Here is a 20,622-nt window from a genome sequence, read left to right on the forward strand (position 1 = left end):
AGTACAGTACCTTGGTGTTTGTATGTTAAAATTTGGATATCCCTAAAGAGGAAAGTAGGGATAATCTTATGTTTGGAAAAGGTCACTTGGTCAAGATGAAGGAGGACAGAATGATTTCAGGACTGTTAGTGATCACTCTAACAGTTTTTCCCCTTGTGTTGGATTTCACTTTCTTCCTGCGTTATACAGTGCTGGATCACTTAATGTAAGCATTTTATTTTTGTGAATAATTTATTTGTGTTACCACTGACAACAAAGCTAGTATAAACTATGTGTTTCCATAGATGCCTAGTGCTAATAATTATTTGAAATGCTGTGGCTCGGTGGCTTTAAGAATATTTAGCAGTAAAACATTTACAAATATTTTATTTTATTCTAAAACTGAATTTACTTTCGATTATTTGTAAGCTAATATACTATTTTCAGGATAGGCTTTCTCTTTGTTTTATATTTTTTATTTTCTTCATTAGGACAAAGAAAATTATGCATTCTCTAAGCATAGCATTTTAGGATCTCTTGCATAAAATCAAGTGATAGAAATCAGTGTTAAGCGTTGTTCTTACACAGTCCTTCTCCCCTTGCTTTTCTTTGCTGTTCATCTGAAGTATGTATAACTTAAAACTTATTTCCACAGAAAAAAATTAGGCCCCGCTTAGAACTTAGCAGATGTTTGGTAGTGGTGGTGGTGGGGGGTTGACAATTACTTAGAGAATTCTGAAGGTATGCAAATCTGTAAGGACTCAGATTTTAAGTAGCACTCTTTTTGTTACCATGACTGAAAGAAACATTTTTAACCTCCCTTTTAGATACATCATGTTACACAAAATGGAGGACTATATAAAAGACCGTTTAATGAAGGTTTTGAAGAGACGCCAATGCTGGTTGCTGTGCTTACTTATGTGGGGTATGGTGTCCTCACTCTCTTTGGATATCTTCGAGATTTCTTAAGGCATTGGAGAATTGAAAAGTGTCACCATGCAACAGAAAGAGAAGAACAAAAGGTAATTGTTAGTCTTTGATTCTGTAAATGGAAGCCTCTTATCTTGCGGTTTTCACTCATTTTTTTCTTTAGATATTTGGGTATACATTAAAATAAAAAATATTCTAGATGCAGTTAAATGAAAACACTCCACAAGGGAAGCTAAAAACAAGGGTAAAGCCATGGAGAAACCAAAGCATTTAACATGTTTTAATTTAATGATCACAAAAATCTATTCTTATTTTATGGACAAGAAAGCTAAAGTTCCCAGGTTAAGTAACATTTCCCAAGATGCCTAATGTCAGAGCTGGTATGTGGACACAGTTCTGTGAAGAGCCAGAAGCCATGTCCTTTCTGTTCACAATACCATACTGTATCCCAAGTTGTGTCTACAGTCTTCTGGAAAGATTGTGTTCTTCAGAACTCATGTTGTGTTTTCACATAGGCACATTACACATACATGTCTGGTTCATAGATCGCCTCTTCTCCACAAAAAAACAAGCCCTGAAGCAGAATTTGGCTGAGCTACTCTGTTTCTGTGGAAAACTATCTTGTTTTAGTAATGGTAAACAGATGATACTGATTGTCTCTGGGGAGGAGGACGGCATTCACCTCACTTCACTTTTCTCTGCATACTCCTTTATGCCTCTAGAGTTTTGTACAGGATACATGTATTATCTACTCTTTAAAAAAAATAGTTGTAAGTCAACTGTACTCCAATAAGATTAAAGAAAATAAAACAACCTAATTTGTCCTGGACTAAGGAACACTATGTTCTTTCCCAAACCAAAATATTTCTTTATGGGCATTTTTTTTAAATGCTTTAAATTTTATTATTTAAAATGATAAAAGATTTTCTTTATCCCATAATAAAGTTTTTTTTCATTAAAAAAATAAATTAAATTAGAGTGAAAAATGCCTGATTTTATGAAAAACAAACTTGTTTGTTCTTGGCATGTGAAGTATAGAGAGGGTTGTCCTCTAGCCCAGGGAATGCACTAGATTAGAGAAGGGATTCAGAAGGTAGAAATTTTTTGTCTATCATACGTCTCACTTTCATGGGACATTAGAGGAGAGAGGCAGATGTGGTGGCATTAAGATCAACACTGAGAGGGGAGCCAGTAAACACTGGGAATGGATGATGGAGACATGGGAAGGGGGAGAAAGCACCAAGAAACATGGGAAAGGAAAGGACCTCATCATCTACTAGGAAGCCAAAACCAATCAGCATAGGGATTGAGGATCCTGAAGCTGGGAGAACTGAGGATCCAGGCGTTCTTCTCTCATCTCATCCATTCTGCACCCTTCGCAGCCCTGGTACCACAAGTTGGCCCTCTTTCTCATGGCCCTGAAATGCCTACAAGTTCATTTCATTAAGAAGGTATGTTTTGGATAACTAATAAGAACCTGCTGTGTATATATTAAAAAAAAAAGATATTTTTTTGCTAAAACAAGCAAAGCCCTGCATTCAGAACTTGGTCCAGTAGGCGAAACTAATTTTCATCATTGAAAAAAAATTAAATTTCTTTGATTCACTTTTTTCTACCCCTGTACATCCCAAACAGATTTCCTGGTAGGGTGCGTCCACAATATGTTGATTTTTTTACATCCCTTAGGTATGGCCTACTTGCTATAGGTTACTAGCTTACTATGTACTTACTGTGTTGTACAGTATTACAATGATTTGTGTACAAACCAACATCTTCCTGCTAGACTGAGGTGATGGTGGCTGTGACTGATGGGGGCTAAAGTTTTATTCATATATTCAAACTAGAAAGTCTTTATATACAGGGACCTCTCATAGTGTCTAAACACTATAGAGACCTAATAATTGACATGTAGAGATGGGGGTTGGGGGGAGTGCTGACTGTGGTGTAGACAGCGTTCCTGCTGAGGGGATAGAAGTGTACGCAAAGGCATGAGGAATGTTTGGGAGAACCTGGAAAGTGAATGTATGAGAAATTGTGTTTTGAATGTTTGGTAGGCAATGAGGAGTCATGGGCATTTTTGAGCAGGGGAGTGACTGGAGAGTTTGCACAGCTGGTGCTGTCTCAAAGTGTGATGAACGAATGAGTGAACCGATGGGGATGCATCTGAATTATTTTGTGAATGAGGACATTATCTTTGGAACTTTTTCATGTCTCTAGAGGGTAAATTGACTGTTTAAGTATTGGGGCTGCCTGTGTGTACTTAACTTTGTGTAAAAGAATTGGAGGGGTCTTCCCTGGTGGCACAGTGGTTAAGAATCTGCCCGCCACATGAATGGGTAAAGAAGATGTGGCATATATATACAATGGAATATTACTCAGCCATAAAAAGAAACGACATTGAGTTATTTGTAGTGAAGTGGATAGACCAAGAGTCTGTCATACAGAGTGAAGTAAGTCAGAAAGAGAAAAACAAATACCGTATGCTAACACATACATATGGAATATATATTTTAAAAATGTACTGATGAACCTAGTTGCAGGGCAGGAATAAAGATGTAGACATAGAAAATGGACTTGAGGACATGGGGTGGGAGGACGAAGCTGGGGCGAAGTGAGAGTAGCATCCACATATATACACTACCGAATGTAAAATAGTTGGCTGGTGGGAAGCAGCAGCATAGCACAAGGAGATCGGCACGGTGCTTTGAGATGACCTAGAGGGGTGGGATAGGGAAGGTGGGAGGGAGGCTCAGGAGGGAGGGGATGTGGGGACATGTGTATGCACGTGACTGATTCGCTTTGTTGTGCAACAGAGGCTAGCACAGTATTGTGAAACAATTATACTCCAATAAAGATCTATTTTAAAGAAAAAAAAAAAGAAGAAGAATCCTCCTGCCAATGCAGGGAACACGGGTTTGATCCCTGGTCCAGGAAGATCCCACATGCTGTGGAGCAACTAAGCCCGTGCGCCACAACTACTGAGCCTGCACTCTAGAGCCCTCGGGCCACAACTACTGAGCCTATGTGCCACAACTACTGAAGCCCATGCGCCTAGAGCCCATGCTCTGCAACGAAGAGTAGCCCCGCTCGCCGCTACTAGAGAAAAGACAGCATGCAGTAACGAAGACCCAACACAGCCAAAAATAAATTACTTAAATAAAGTAAATTAAAAAAAAAAAAAGAATTGGAACACGTGGATTTTCTTCTTAAGTAGTTTCTAATTTTGTTGAGGGAACATAAACACTTCAAAATTATGGGCCTTTGCAAAGCACTATGCAGGTAAATAGTACTTGAATTGTATGCAGATGTAGAACAAAAAAGTAAACTGAGTAGCATAGAGTTAATCAGGAAATAATTCTTTTTTTAAAAAATTAATTAATTTTAATTTTTGGCTGTGTTGGGTCTTTGTTGCTGCGTGCGAGCTTTCTCTAGTTGCGGCGAGTGGGAGCTACTCTTTGTTGTGGTACGTGGGCTTCTCATTGCAGTGGTTTCTCTTGTTGTGGAGCACGGGCTCCAGGTTTACGGGCTTCAGTAGTCGTGACACACGGGCTCAGTAGTTGTGGCTCTTGGGTTCTAGAGCACAGGCTCAGTAGTTGTGGCGCACGGGCTTAGTTGCTCCGTGCCATGTGGGATCTTCCTGGACTAGGGCTCAAACCTGTGTCCCCTGCATTGGCAGGTGGATTCTTAACCACTGTGCCACCAGGGAAGTCCCCAGGAAATAATTCTTGAAAGAAGTAATAGGAGGAAATATGTAGGATGGAGGGGGACATTTGCCTCTAGAGTTTGTTTAGGGGAGGACTGTACTAGTTTATTCAAATTCATTTTAGTAGGATTTTCACAGAAGATAATATTAGCAGTTAAAACAGCGGAATTCTGCCATTTTCTTATAAAAATTCAGCTATGAGAAGGGAGGGAAGGCTCATTTAGCGTTATGGCAGATTGTGTTTGTTTTCTGATGCTGGTTTAGATGTAGTGAGAGGGATAGGCCAGTTTTTAAGTGTTACACTGGGAAGAGGTGAGGGAAAGTGCTTGCTTAGGATCATAAAATGCAAGTATAATGTTGCTACTTTCTCATTTCTCTGAGTGAGTAGTGTTCATAACCACATCCTTATTTTCTCCCTCATTCCATTATAAAAGAGAGCCTGTTTAAACTATTTATACAAGTTCTTCATATGTTGCTTTGGGTAGAAATGAGCCACATGGTCATGCTAATAAAGATGAGTTAGCATAAATGTGTTCTATTTTATATAAATTGCTAAAATTATTGGAATTCTTTACTGCTTGATCTTCTGTTATTGGTGGTGTTTTGGATAAAAATGTTTTCTCTCAGTCTGGTTTCTTTTTTGTGTGAGGTGAGGCTAGTAGTTCAGAAACATGTATGTGATAGGTATAGTAAAAGCTTGAATTAATAAAAATGTTCTAGTATCTAGATAGGAAATACCTAGAAATCTAAGGAGTAAATTGTGGTAGATAGTTACCACACACTTACTAAACTTTAACATTTGCCTCTACAGTTCATGATCATATATTCAGAAATGGGAGGGATAGGATACTGGGAAGGGACATTATATGTCTATATCTTGATATATTTTAATTTTCAAGATACAAAAGAATTAAAATACATTAATTCAAATTCCTGGAAGGATTTATTCTTGACCTCCTTCAAAAAGTAGCTTACTAAGAATATTCTGATAATTGTCACTTTAGCAGTATCTTTGGAAACAATGAGTATAGTTGCTTGATATATTAAGCTGGGGGATTATCAATTGGTTTGTCTTTTTTAGTTCTGTGGGTTTAAAAAGAGCTCTACTTTCCATAGTTTTGTGGTAAGTGTGGAGCCCAGGACAGCAGTCAAGCAGTCACCTTTTTTCGGGGCCGCACTGTGCCACTTGCAGGATCTTAGTTCCCCGACCAGGGGTCCAATCCATGCCCCCTGCCGTGGAAGCACAGAGTCCTAACCCCCGGACTGCCAGGGAATTCCCTACTTAATTTTTTTTTAAATAGCTTTATTGAGATATAATTTATGTACCATAAAGTTCACCTGTTTAAAATGTACAGCTGAATGATTTTTATTACTATTTACAGAAAGTATACAGCCAACACCATAAACTAATTTTATAACGTTTTCATTATCTGAAGAAGAAACCCCATACCCATTAACAATCACCCCTTCCTCCTGCACCTCATGCTAGGCAACCACTAATCTACTTTCTGTCTCTAGGCATTTCATATAAATGGGATCATACAGTGTGTGATCTTTTGTGTCTGGCTTCTATCACTTGGAATGTTTTTGAGGTTCATCTATGTTGTGGTATATTTTGGTAATTCATTTTTTTATTGCTGAATCATATTCCATTGTATAGAGCAGTCATCTATTTCGTCTTGGGATTTCTCACTGAAAAGCTATATCCAAAATAAACCTTTTTAAAGAGTTTTATTGTACACTATTACTGTGTGTGTGAATGTGTGTGTGTGTGAACGTGTGCTTCTTCGTGTGCTTGCACATACACACATGCTGGCTGTAGGCCGACCATAGGAAAGGGGTGGGAGGGCCAATAGTCCAGTGGTCTTAACGTGCTTTGAATGCCGTAGAAAGTGATTTCAGATTGACTTAGTAGCAGCACAGAATGGGAGGCATTGTGGCTAGGGTTAGGAGCATAGACTCTGGGATTAAAAGACCTGGATCAGTTCCTGGCTCTGCTTCTGGCCAGGTCTCTAGGTGGGAAAGCCATTTTGCCTTTCTGAAAATGGGAGTAATAGCTTCTGTAAGAGAGTTCAGGGATACTTAAGAGAAAAAATATGTGAAGCCCTTGGCAACACATATCATAAGTGCTCAGTAATTGGGAGCTCCTGTTTCTATTGATGTGATTATTCATCATCTTTATTCTCATCATATAAAAGTATCTGGGCATGCATCTGTGTTGGCCTGAATTGTCTTAACGAACATGGCCAATTTTTATAAAGTCAACTTCTGAAAGTGGTAGCACCCAACCTTTTTCCCCTGTGATTTTTTTTTGAAATTAGCTTTCAGAACTCATTTATGTGCAGAGGTTAACATGGTGCCTAAATATGTAAATACCAGAATAATACTTGCGTTACTGAACCAGGTCTGTTTGCCCAAGATGCCGCAAGCCGAACACTGAGACTCGGGTTGGTTTACAGCCAAGAGTTTATTCATAAGGCAGCCAAGCGAGGAGATGGAAGAACAAGCCTCAGGTCCACCTCCCTGAAGGCAAGGAGGTTGGGGTATTTATGGGATAAGCAAGAGTGGTCTTAGGCATAGAGAAAGGTGATTAAAGGCAGAGAAAAGGTGAGGTAATCCTTGTTCTGCACAGGCACATTTGGGTTACATGCTTCTTCATATTCAAACTAGAGTCGCTTAGCTTGGTCTGAGGGTAGAGTTTTCTGGCCCTCTGATGTTAAAAGGCCATTTACTGAACATCTGCGCAGCCCCAGGTTTAGGGTCAGTGGTCCCATGCAGCCCCCAGCCAGCTTACACTGGGCGGGAGCAGACTCCAAGTTCCTTTAAAACAACTGGGGCTGTGTGAAAGCTGGGAAGGCCTGCAGTTATAGAAGAGGCAAAAAGAAAGAAAGAAAAAAACTAAGGCGAACTTAATCAATGAAAGCAGTTTACGAGCAAAGGGTTTTTAACAAGCTGTTCCCTTATCTGTTGTTCTGTAAGACAAGTTCAAGACTTTCTCTTAGTTATCAACTTCTGTTAACTCTTTGGGGCACAATTTCACTTGTCAGGATCATCCTATACTTTTCCAGAAGGTTCACAGTCCCATATCTACAATCAAAACTCTAAAATATCTGAAAACCAAAAGTTTTTTTTAACACATTTGGTGGTAAAACCTGACCTGAACAGATGTGTTGCTCTTTACAGCTCTTTTTTATCCCACTTGGTATGAACAATCATAGCTTTCCTGCAGATATATTAAAGTGTTGGGTTTTGGGGTGCTGCAGATCCCACTGGTTATATATTAATAGATTACCCTGTGATCTTAAGGCCTGTATAGACAGTAGAATAGGTGCCTATTTATTTTAAACAATATATAGGATGTTTTCTACAAGACTTACCTCAAATAGGCTTAAATAATAAAGGATATTTATTGGGTAATTAAGATGACCCCAGACTACCTTGGGTAAGGTCTTTACTGATCCCTAATTAACAAATCCATGAATTTCAATTTTACCTTTCAGGCCAGTAGTAGAAGTCACTTAACTTGTGAGTACCTCAAGCCCAACAATCCAAGGTGGTCTCAGCTAGGTTTTATTTCTGCTTATCATGGATATGTGCTGGTATATGGGGTTTGTAAAGATCTTCAGAGGTGTCCATGAGGAGGGTATCCGTTAAGGCTGTTTGAACTTGACTCTATCATTGCCACTCACCTACCAGTTAGGCTGTCTCTGGGCAAGCCTTCCTCTACAGTACTTGTTATATTGTGTTGTAACTTTATCTGTGTGCCTCTCCACTACATTAAGAGATCCTTCAGTGTGTAGAGGTTGTGTCTTACTCATTTTTATCCCCAGTGCCTTGCTTAAGTGCCTGGAAAGTACTGCTCAGTAAATGTTGGTTCAGTGCCTGAACAAATGAGTATTAGGTTGGCCCTGACTAAAGTCATTTCACAGTGACTAAACTGAGGAGGAAGAAGAGGGGGAGGGGGATGTGGAGCAGGCTGGGGTGTGGGGTGTCATTGTTTGCAGAGAGAACTCTCCTGTCCTTAATGTATCCTAAGTCTAGCAATGAATCAAACATATATAGAGTGTCCAATAAAAGATTTGAAAGAATGAATGAAAAGTCCTCTGGTTTACCCCTAGTCCTAAAATATTTAAAGTGTAAAGTGTATATGTTTTTAGAAACAGACGTTCTTATTGCCTAGAACTAGAACCTCAAATCGTGGTCCCCTTCCATCCCCTTTCTTACTTCATCGCAAGGCTGCAGCGAGTTTGGTTAGCATCCCTTCAGATCTCTACCGAACCTTCTAACTGCAGTCAAAGCTGCTACCCGGGCCACAAGTCCCTGTCTTCTACCATCTGTCTCACCTGCTTTGGGTCTCAAACATCCCTCACTGTGACAACTTCCTCACTGTGCAAGGCTGTTCCCTTCTCAGGGACTTAGTCGTTCTCTCCTTGTAAGGAGAGGCAGAGCTCCCTGATCTTGGCGGTCTCTCTGTTCAGATCAGAGCCCATCCCTGCCCTCCTAACCTCAGACAGCTCTGTCACAGGTTACCCAAAGCTCACCTCATTCTGGTCTGCAGCCCTTTTCTCTTTGGGGTTTAGTAACCCTTCTGGTAGATAGGACCGGACTCTAAGTTTTTTCTGATATTTATATACTAAAAGCAAAAAATACTGCGTTTTGTCGCTAATAAAAACTTGTCCATGATGAAGTATTTCTCTCAAGTATTTGAGTTAATACCTTTAACATTGATGTGCAGTTTTAGGAAGTTGTAAAGAAATGAGATCAAGAAGAGTTAGTACTGTTTACCCATTGAGAAGGACTGGAGACTGGTTTTTTGTTTTTTCCTTTGTGAAATAAATGCATGGTGAATAATAGTTAAAGGAAAGTCCTTAATTAGAATTTGGGTGTCTCTGTTCCAGTTTTAATTGATCCAGTATGTTGAAAGAAAAGACTATCAAACGGGACATAGTATTTAAGTAATAAATTTCCAATTGTGACAGACACATTATTTATGGATATTTTCTCTTTAGGAAATGTAAATGTTAGAACCAATTGCAGGAGAGACGGTATCAGCTACCACAAATTCCTGAGTTCTTCGTGACTGTGCTTAGCTTTACTTAAGGAGGTTTTTATCTACTGTGAGGCTTATTTAGTAGGCACTTCTAGAGTCCAATGTCAGAGAAGGTGAATTTTAAACTTTTATGTAGAGCCTTCTTTAGCAATGAAAATCTTTTACAGAATAAGGCTTAAACTTTTAATGTTTTTGACTAGCTTATTTAAAAGATGAATTTAGATTGGCCCCAAGCCAGATCTGAGGGCTAGAAGCTCAGTGATTTGCTGGCTATCATAAAGCGGTAGTACAGTTTTCTTTTTGTTTGGTTTACTCTTTACCTTCAAGTAGACCTCGTGTGGTCTGGTCACTGTGTTCTGAGCAGAACATTGTGCATTAATTAAAGCTCCACTGTGACTTAATTTTTGCAGACTTAAATTTTAGCATAACTTATTTTCAGGGAGGAAGGGTGAGCTTTAAATCCCTGATCATGAAAATTCATTTTGAGATTTTTTTTTTTTTAATTATTTTTTGGCTGCACCGGGTCTTCATTGCTGCGTGCGGTCTTTTTCTAGTTGAGGCAAGTGGGGGCTACTCTTCCTTGCGGTGCGCGGGCTTCTCATTGTGGTGGCTTCTCCTGTTGCGGAGCACGGGCTCTAGGTGTGTGGGCTTCAGTAGTTGTGGTTCATGGGCTCTAGAGCGCAGGCTCAGTAGTTGTGGCGCACGGGCTTAGTTGCTCCGCAGTATGTGGGATCTTCTCGGACCAGGGATTGAACCCGTGTCCCCTGCATTGGCAGGTGGATTCTTAACCACTGCGCCACCAGGGAAGTCCAATTTTGAGATTTTTAAAAAATGCCCATCCAAGGAAAGAAACCTCAAGTAGCTGTCTTTCTATAACCTACCTTTTAGTGTTTCTTGTTTATAATTTTTCTTTGGATTTGTTTCATTTTGATCCTTGAAAATATGCAGAGGATGAAATCTTAATGTTGGAATTATTCTTCTTGGTTGAAACTGGAATTATAGGGGTTTTTATGGCATTTCCCCTAATATATTACTGGTGGGGGTGGGGCAGAAGAGCCATGTTTTTAAGGTTTTTAGGAAAGAAAACCATTTAATGACAGAATTGTACAAACCAGGTTTATTTTTATGAGGCCTGCTTTACTAAGTTAAATTCTTTGGCTCTACTTTCAAGCTGTCAGATAGTTACTTGCAACCATTTCTTACAGCTCAATGGTCAAAGCTAAGTGAATTTTACCTGATTGAGTTGTTTAAAAATAACATAAGAAATTGATGCCTTTCCAATGTTTTCCATATCAATTAATTCTGTATAATTGACATCTTAGTCTAAAGTGCTTTTGCATTACAGAAAGGGAAGTTGTAAAACTTTCAAAGGAACTCAGTTTAATTTATAGTATTTTCACCATTTTTTGGCAGGACTTTGTGTCATTGTATCAGGATTTCGAAAACTTCTATACAAGGAACCTCTACATGAGGATTAGAGACAACTGGAATCGGCCCATCTGCAGTGTGCCTGGGGCCAGGGTGGACATCATGGAGAGACAGTCTCATGATTACAACTGGTCGTTCAAGTGAGTCTCAGTTGGGAAATTGTTTCTTGACAACAAAAAAAGAATTTCTTCACTTCAGAAGATGTTGTATTGCAATTTGAATATTCCGTCAAAATAGGAGTGGAAGCTGAGAGTACAATACAGCATGATTAGTTTCCTTTCATATTGTTCATTGTTACTGAGATTTTTAAAAAAAAAATAAATTTATGTATTTATTTAATTTTGGCTGCGTTGGGTCTTCGTTGTTGCATGCGGGCTTTCTCTGGTTGCGGTGAGCGGTGGCTACTCCTTGTTGCGGTGCGCAGGCTTCTCACTGTGGTGGCTTCTCTTGTTGCGGAGCATGGGCTCTAGGTGGCTTCAGTAGTTGTGGCGTGAGGGCTCAGTAGTTGTGGCTCACGGGCTCTAGAGTGCAGGCTCAGTAGTTGTGGTGCACGGGCTTAGTTGCTCCGCGTCATGTGGAATCTTCCCGGACCAGGGCTTGAACCCGTGTCCCCTGCATTGGCAGGTGGATTCTTAACCACTGTGCCACCAGGAAAGTCCTGAGATTTTTTAAATGCATTTTGCTACTACATTTGTCACTGTGTTGGATTATAGTTGAAAACAAAATTTGACTTATTAAAAAAACTCACACAAAGAAAAAACATGCTTTCTCTTATGCCATTTACCAGAATCAGTTATCTGAATTTATTTATGGATATTTTGATTTCTCAAATGATTCAAGGAGTATTTTTACTTAAATGGATTGAATTGTTTAGAAAACTTTTTATATTCGTAAGATTTTGTTTTGTTTATATTGTACATGGTTGTATGGTCATTATTTTAAAAAAAAGACAAGTAATACAAATAAACTGAAGGTCCCCTATGACAGCTAACCACTATCCTTTTGCAAATCCACTTCGCCACAAATCCTCACTTCCCAGAGGTGACCATTGTTACCAGTTTATTGTATATTATTCCTCCATATGTTTTCTGTGGCGTGTATATATATGTATATTGTACTACTGGGGTTGCACACAGGTAGTTTTTGATTTACAAAAATAGGATCATACTATGGAAATTATTTTATATCTCGCTTTTTTTACTTGCTAACATACCGGTAACAGCATCCTTCCTGTGTACGTTCACAGCAGGCTCACTATTTGTAGTGGCTGCTTAGTGTTCTACAGTATAGATACATATAATGTAGAGTAGATTGGGCTACGCCATCCTGTGTTAAAAACCCCCAAAACCTCAGCGTTGAGACAGAAGCAGTTTATTTCTTGTCCCTACTTCATGTCCATCTTAGATCGGTGGAGCCTCTGAACCATGTTGTCCTCACTCGGGGTCCCAGGCTGACTGAGCTTCCACCATGTGGAAGGTCACTGGTCTGTGTGCCTGGGAAAGGGACACAGTAGACAAATTGTGTAGTGACTCTTAAAGGATCCTTAAGCGTATATCCTTTTATATGTGTGTAGGAATTGCTGAGTCAAAGATATGTATATCTTTTAATAGAGAAGTACTGTCAAACTGCCCTCCAAAGAAAGGTACTGACTGATATTCTTATCTACAGCGTATGAGAGTGTCCTGGCCAACACTGGATGTAGTCAGTTTTTATTTTTATTTATTTATTTTAAAAAATTAAAAAAAATGTTTTTTGGCTTTGCCTCATGGCTTGCAGGATCTTAGTTCCCTGACCAGGGATTGAACCAGGGCCACAGAAGTGAAAGCGCCAAGTTCTAACCATTGGACTGCCAGGGAATTCCCATGATATGGTCAGTTTTTAAACATCCCTATTGATAGGTAAAAACTGGTATTTTGTTTTAACTTCCGTCTTCCTAATTGGTAGTGAGTTTGAGTTGCTTTTCATCTAGACCATATTCTCTCTACTTCCTATAGATGGTGCTTCCTTTTGTATTATCAATAAGTTTATTATCACATGTATTTGATTTGCTTTTGAGTTTCATGAACTTTTATGCTATTGAAATACAGGTACACAGGGAATGTAATTAAAGATGTTATAAACATGGGTTCCTACAACTATCTTGGGTTTGCACGGAATACTGGACCATGTCAAGAGGCGGCTGCCAAAGTCCTGGAGGAATATGGAGTTGGAGTGTGCAGCACTCGGCAGGAAATTGGTAAGTGTAGGCTCTGTTTGGCCAGCTGATGTTCTTATTCTTAACTTTTTTACTCAGGAGGGAATAATACTGAGATAGAGCTAGAATACTGTATAGAGCATCCAAATACATACTTTCCCATGTAGTTCAGATCAGGTAAAAAGAATGCTTTATTTTTCTGAAGTGATGGATGATTTTAATGCTTTCAGTGTGTTTTGAGATATATTTATCTTTTCCATTGTGTTACACTTACAGAACATCTCTAGAGAAGTTCCATTAAGTATTTGTTTCATTTATAACTTAAATGTTGACTTTATTGGCTTTTGCAAATGATAGTGATTGAGAGTACTACTTACTAGTACTGAGCTCATGGGCATATGAGCATTAATCTGCTTGCATACTGGTAAATTGGGGCTAATAATAATTCCTACACTATAGAGGTGTTTCAAGAATTAAAGAAGCTAATTCATGTAAAGTGCTTGTAACATGGTAAACCCTCAATAAACATTAACTCTTTTATTATTATTACAAGTCTATAAAATGTGAAAGTGAACAGATTGCTACAAAGAGATTTATTTAAGTTCAAAGGAGGACTCCTAATTTTTCCATTTTGTTCAAGAGAACTGATAACCATAAAAGTTATAAGGCAACTTTCTGGATGTTTATTACTGTGAATCACCCCAAAACTTAGTAGATTAAAACAACAATTCATTATTATTTCACATGGGTCTATCCCCAGTGATGTGGTTAAGGGAGCATTGTGCAGTGACGACATAGAGTAATCATACCTTACATCTTTTTTAAAAGGATACTTTTTAATTTTTATTTATTTATTTTTGGCTGCATTGGGTCTTCGTTGCTGTGCGCGAGCTTGCTCTAGTTGTGGTGAGCGGGGGCTACTCTTCGCTGCGGTGTGTGGGCTTCTCACTACAGTGGCTTCTCGTGGTGGAGCACGGGCTCTAGGTGCGTGGGCTTCAGTAGTTTTGGCGCATGGGCTCAGTAGTTGTGGCTCACGGGGTCTAGAGCGCAGGCTCAGTAGTTGTGGCGCACGGGTTTAGTTGCTCCGTGGCATGTGGGATGTTCCCGGGCCAGGGCTTGAACCCGTGTCCCCTGCATTGGCAGGCGGATTCTTAACCACTGCGCCACCAGGGAAGCCCACCTTATGTCTTTACGGCGCTTTATATTGTATAAATTTCTTGAACATCTTATCCCTTCTGATCTTTACAACAATGTCATGGGGTAGATAGAGCAAATATTATTATTGGTATTTAACAGGTAAGAAACAGGCCCAGAGAGGATAAATGACTTGCTTAAGCTTTAAGGACACAGAGTATCCAAGTTCAGCAGTCTTCTTTCTCTGCTGCTTTTCTCTCTGCATGCAGCCATTATCGTTAATCAGTGTTGTTCGGTCCTTAAGGATTTGAGCACTTGATGTAAAATTTGAGCATTTGATGTAAAATCATAATACAAAGTGAGGGAAGGTGTTTTTTAACTTGGCTTTTGCTACATAACAGATCATTCCAAACCTTAGTGGCTTAAAACAGAAACATGTACTTATTTGCTTGTGATTCTGTAATTTGGAAAGGACTTGACATTTTATCTCGGCTCCATGTGGAGTTGGGTGGAGCATTATGACTGACGATAGAGTATCCAAGATAGTGTCACTTACATGTCTGGCGCCTCAGCTGAGTGGTGAGCCCTGCCCCTTCCTTCCATGGTCCCTCATCCTCCAGAGCCCCTCCCTGTCCACATGATCTGTCTTTACAACAGGCTAGTTAGACTATTTTACATGGCAGCTGACTTCAAATGTATAAAAGCAGATGCTGCCAGTCCCCTTAAGGCATAGACTTGGAACCAGCATGTGTGAACAGGAATGGGAGAAATTGCTGGCAACCCTTTTTATAGAAATGCCACCACAGGTGCTGCATCTGATTTTATTCAACTATTGTATTCTTTATGAGCCTTTACTCTTCGTAATACTGACTCCTTCATAGACCTTAGTCTGAAAAGGTTATAACACATAGACTATGATTTCTTTTTATAAAGTAATGAGTAATTCTTAGATTTGGGGTTTGGTGGTATTGACTTCATTAACTTCATCACACAGGAAACCTGGACAAGCATGAAGAGCTAGAGAAGCTTGTGGCAAATTTCTTGGGAGTGGAAGCTGCTATGACATATGGCATGGGATTTGCAACAAACTCAATGAACATTCCTGCTCTTGTTAGCAAAGTAAGATTTAGTCTGTCATTTATGAAAACTCCCTCGTATATATCTTCTTTTGTTTTGTAAGGCATTCAGGCAAGCCAGAAGCTCTTGTAAACTTTAAACATAGTTTACCCAAAGATATTTCTATCATAAAATTTTATATAATCTGTGTGTAAGTGTATCCCGTGGAGACTTTTATCAGTTGAAGCTTTTTCTCTGGAACCCATGATCTTTTCTCCTTCCATTAGATGACTCTTGCCTTCTTCGTTTCATACAGTTTTAAAGGGATTCTCATAACTAAATTCTCATAAAAGACTAAAATTATGGAAGAAAGGATGTTTAGTTTGGAAATTATTTATCAGGTGGTTTTTTTGTAATAGAAAAATATGAAAATATATAGGTCCCTAATACTTGTTCTTATGGTAATGCATGTTGATCAGAGATATATGGGCCAATTATGTGTGTATATATATATAATACATATATGTATAATATAGGTAATAATATAGGTTAAAAGTAATAATATAGGTAAATAATAAGTTAAAAGTAATATATATGTATGTATCTTATTTTCTGTGGGTAGAGTTTGTGAGGGGACAGTGGAAGAGATAAAAGATAAGAGACCTTGTAAATCACATTTTAACAGATTGGCACTATCAACTTGAAAGGGCCCTCAAGGGCTGGCCCTACACATCTCATTTTAACATTGATATCTAGGCATGGTATATTGAAAAATCAGTGTATTAATGAGCAGAAGACCTGAGATTTTTTTGGTTGGTTATATGGTCAGATTTAGCTGTGTGACCATGAGCATGTCACAACCTTTCTGAGCCTCAAATTTTCCTTTTTGAAATGAGGTACTTGGACTACGTTAACATACATATATGGTTCCTCAAGGAATAGATGGGACAAATAGAAAACAAAAAGCAAGAGAAGAGATTTAAACACAACTATATTGATATCATATTAAATATGAATGGTTTATATATTACAATTAGAAGATAGAGATTGTCAGACTAGATAAAATTAAATAGGCTTCCACCAGAGACCTACTTTAAATTTAAAGACACAGGGAATTCCCTGGTCCAGTGATTAGGACTCAGTGCTTTCACTGCTGTGAGCCCAGGTTCAATCCCTATTTGGGTAAACTAAGATCCTGCAAGCTACACGGCATGGCCAAAATTAAAAAAAAAAAAAAAAAAATTGAAGACACAGGTTAAAAGTAAAAGGATGGAAAAAGTTATAGCATGTAAACAGTAATAATGATTTATATAATATTTTATTATAATATAATAAACTAATAAATATATCAATATCATATATAATATTAATATAATAATATAAAAGATTTCAGAGCAAATTGATAACTTTGCCATTGTGCAGGCTTTCCTTAATAAGATAGAATTATTAATGATTTTAGCATTTTGTAGTTTGGCTAACTAAACCTTTCCCCCCAGCTTCTTACCTTCCTGTGCTTGTGGTTTTGCAGGGTTGCCTGATTCTGAGTGATGAACTGAACCACGCATCATTGGTTCTAGGAGCCAGACTCTCAGGAGCAACCATTCGAGTCTTCAAGCACAACAGTGAGTTTGTTATGGAATTTACTGCTGGCTTTAGTGTGTAATATTCTTTGGGTTAGTGGCAGTGGTAACATTAATTACATTAATAGGAAATACAAGTGAAACTGAAGTAGCAACATTTAAAATGTCTTTCTGGTCCAGTCTTTTAAAAGTTATTATCTTTCTCATTGGAATAAAAATAAAGGCTGAAGGAAGCCTTTTGGTACAAAGTAAAAACATTGAAAAAAAAAATTGTTCTTTTTTTTTACTTTGAACTTTTTCATCTTCCTTGTTTACAAGTCACTTGTTTAGTATGCGCTTGCTAGATGCCTGTGGTATGTCTTGCCATAACATTAGGGGTATTAAGGTGAATAAAGCAAGCTCCCTGATCTCAAGGATCTCTGACTGGTTGCTAAAGAGACTATAGACAAACCAGTAGTTAGAATACAACAGACGAATACTGAAATGCAGATATGAACAGGTGCTGTATAAGCACGGAGAAGAGTGGCATTAAGCCAGACCTTTCTCTCTAAGTGGAAATATCTTTGTGCACTATTAAAATAATCACAATAAAAATGCATAACTTTTCAAGTTAAAACCCTCATGTAGAGAGGAAGGATTACCAAGCTGTTCAGTATCATCATTTACCAGACCGTGTACATGTATAGACAAAAGGCTAAAACAATATACGCCCAAATGTTAGGTCTGTGCCTCTGGATGGAGGTTTATGGATGGTAATAACTTTCTTCCTTTTGTCTTTGTTTTGTATAAAATGTTTTACAGTGAGAAAGATATATACAGTATTTTGTTTTATGTAAATGGGATTTATTAAACACTGTTGTGTGACTTGCTGTTTTCTTGCAACACATCGGGAACTTTGGAGTACGTGTGACTGTCCTCCTCCCATAATGCCGGGGTGGCAGGCAGTGCCCTCATTCAGTCCATCCCTCAGTTTGAACATCCAGGTTGTTTCTGAATTTTTCTGCTAGAAACAGTACTACTTAACATTCACATTTTTGCTCACTGGTCTGGTGAGTACCTTAGGATAAATTCCCAGCAGTCTTTAGAATGCATGGTTAAAATGGTATAAATTTGCTATGCTTTTCCAGATTGCCTCCAAATATGGTACAAATTTTTACACAACAACTCAACTCAAAAACAGTGACTGTTTCTACTCACAGGCCAACATAGGCCATTATGCATCATTTAAAATCTTTTCTAATCTAATAAGTCCAATAACATATTAATTTTTATTGCTTTGATTATTAAGTGTTGAGCAACTTTTTTTTTTTTTTTGTGGTACGTGGGCCTCTCACTGTTGTGGCCTCTCCCGTTGCGGAGCACAGGCTCCGTCCGGACTCACAGGCTCAGCGGCCATGGCTCACGGGCCCAGCCGCTCTGCGGCATGTGGGATCTTCCCGGACCGGGGCACGAACCCGTGTCCCCTGCATCGGCAGGCGGACTCTCAACCACTGTGCTACCAGGGAAGCCCCAAACTGTTTCTCTTTTTACTGATTAATAAAGCCCTTTATGTTGCAGTATTTTTTATTTTTAACTTTGTTTTTAGTGTCTTGCTGTGTAGACTTATTAAAATGTTTATGTTGTCACATTTATTGTCTTAAGACTTTTGTTTGGATTTTGTGTAATGGCCTTCCCCATTTTTATCTAAATCTTTAGTTTACATGGGATTTGGAGAGTATACTATGAGAGAGATATTGAATTTTTTTTTTCCTGAGTAGATAATATGGTCAAGCATTCCATAGATATTTCCTTTCATCTAAAATTTTGAATCAGTGTTTATTTTTCCCTTCCCTTCTGTATATAAACAGAGGAAACTGAAACAATGAGTCCATTTTTACTTGTCTCCTGCTGTTTGCCACATGTCGCCCTCTGCAGCAAGACTAGTGGCTTCAGATGAGACTTTTTACTTTGTGGGAGCATCTCCTATCTCTAGGTTAGATAGCAGATAGATTATTTTGTTATGAATAACCAAAGGTGTAAACACAGTCACAGCTTTTGGCCATTTTGTGTTTGTAGTATGTGTTTTTATTATCTTATTTCTCTTTTCTGCCAATTTGCTCTCTTCTTTTATGAAGAGAGCAAATTCATGTAAGTTTGTAACCCCTTCCTTCAGTGATGAACAGTAAAGAATATAAAATCAGATTTATGGGATGCCTCCCACCCCTGGTAAACACACCCTAGACTTAATGTTGCATAGATTTTTGGGCGGGGGGTTCGTAGGGGCGTTGTTTCAGGGCAGGTATTTTAAGTATGCAGTCTGTAGTGGTGGTAGCAGTGGTCTTCAAAGCATTTGTCTTTAACAGGAAAATTATGCTCCTCATTAGTGGTAGTACTAGCCAAGTGTTTCCTGGGCCTGTTAACCACCTTAATGACCAACAGAGCCAGAAGACCTTGGTTGTGGACAGGCAACTGGTCAAGTCAGACATGGAACAGTCTCAACTGATGGCCAAGCTTGCTAACACATAGATTCATGCTTGCCCAGACTGGTGTATATTCAACCCACTACCAAGATGAAGCTACTTAGCAGGCTTTTATTGAATATATCTTAGGTGAAAGGAAATGGGGTGTACACTTTGAAGCTTTTCTCCCATATTTTGCTTCTTAGGAGGTGCATGTATTTGTAGTACTTCATTCACACTTTCTTGCTCAGCCTTCTTTATGCATTTACTTCTGAGTGACTCACTAGGATTAAAGATACAGTTGATTGTATAAATACAAAAAGAGCTAACTGAATGGCAAGGTATTTCACATGAAACACTGGTCATTTCATAAGCATGCTAACCAACTGAATCACTTGTGCCACACTCATTTAGTCGAGTTTCTGTGGTTTTGAACACTTGTTACATTCTAGATGAGATTTTAATTCAAGCCAGCAGTAGCTTACCCATTTGGCCCTATCTTTTTCTGCCCAGTTCTAATTATGTTAATGTCCTTTGCTATCTGAGACACACTTCCTGAATAAGAAATGTATATTTGCACTTTAGGAATAAAGTTAGCAAAGAGGAAGATACTTTGTGCTGAAATTATTTTTTGTGTGCCATAGATATGCAAAGCCTAGAGAAGTTGTTGAAAGATGCCATTGTTTATGGTCAACCTCGGACACGAAGGCCCTGGAAGAAAATTCTAATCCTTGTGGAGGGAATATATAGGTAATCCTGCTTTATTATTCTTATGTCTGATTTGCGCCATGGAGTCATAGACTAATCTAGACTCCTCTGGAACTAAGGAGACAGGGTTTCTGACTTGTTAAAATACCTGGCTCTTCTTTATTCTTTCCATCATGCTGTATGATCTCCAGATCTCCTTTCTATTTGGCTCCTTTATTTTTTCCACTGTTTGTAGAGGGGGTTTATACATAGGGGCAAGAATTGGAATATGTTTCCTAATATGTCAGAACAAATTACACGCCATTTAATTTTAAGAAATACTTTATTTTGCTTACCTATTTGCAGCCCTTGCATTTATTCTCTCATCTCCTAATGTTTTTTATTCTTCTCATGTAATTTTAATTACACATGCAATGTGATGC

At 38.6% G+C, this 20,622-nt stretch overlaps 1 protein-coding gene across 6 annotated transcripts in view; it reads left to right on the top strand.

The window, feature by feature from the left end:
* The window catches only part of SPTLC2 (serine palmitoyltransferase long chain base subunit 2), a 111,291-nt gene that overhangs the window by 26,000 nt on the left and 64,669 nt on the right, over window positions 1-20,622 (top strand). For all 6 annotated transcript variants that reach the window (XM_073800177.1, XM_019920153.3, XM_019920154.3 and 3 more), the window contains 6 exons: window positions 807-1,001; window positions 11,076-11,230; window positions 13,178-13,326; window positions 15,413-15,537; window positions 17,003-17,096; window positions 20,137-20,242. In XM_073800177.1, the coding sequence (XP_073656278.1) occupies window positions 807-1,001; window positions 11,076-11,230; window positions 13,178-13,326; window positions 15,413-15,537; window positions 17,003-17,096; window positions 20,137-20,242 (824 nt within the window). The remainder of the gene's footprint in view (window positions 1-806; window positions 1,002-11,075; window positions 11,231-13,177; window positions 13,327-15,412; window positions 15,538-17,002; window positions 17,097-20,136; window positions 20,243-20,622) is intronic.

This window comes from Tursiops truncatus, chromosome 2 (genome assembly GCF_011762595.2).
Source record: "Tursiops truncatus isolate mTurTru1 chromosome 2, mTurTru1.mat.Y, whole genome shotgun sequence".
Classification (NCBI taxonomy): domain Eukaryota; kingdom Metazoa; phylum Chordata; class Mammalia; order Artiodactyla; family Delphinidae; genus Tursiops; species Tursiops truncatus.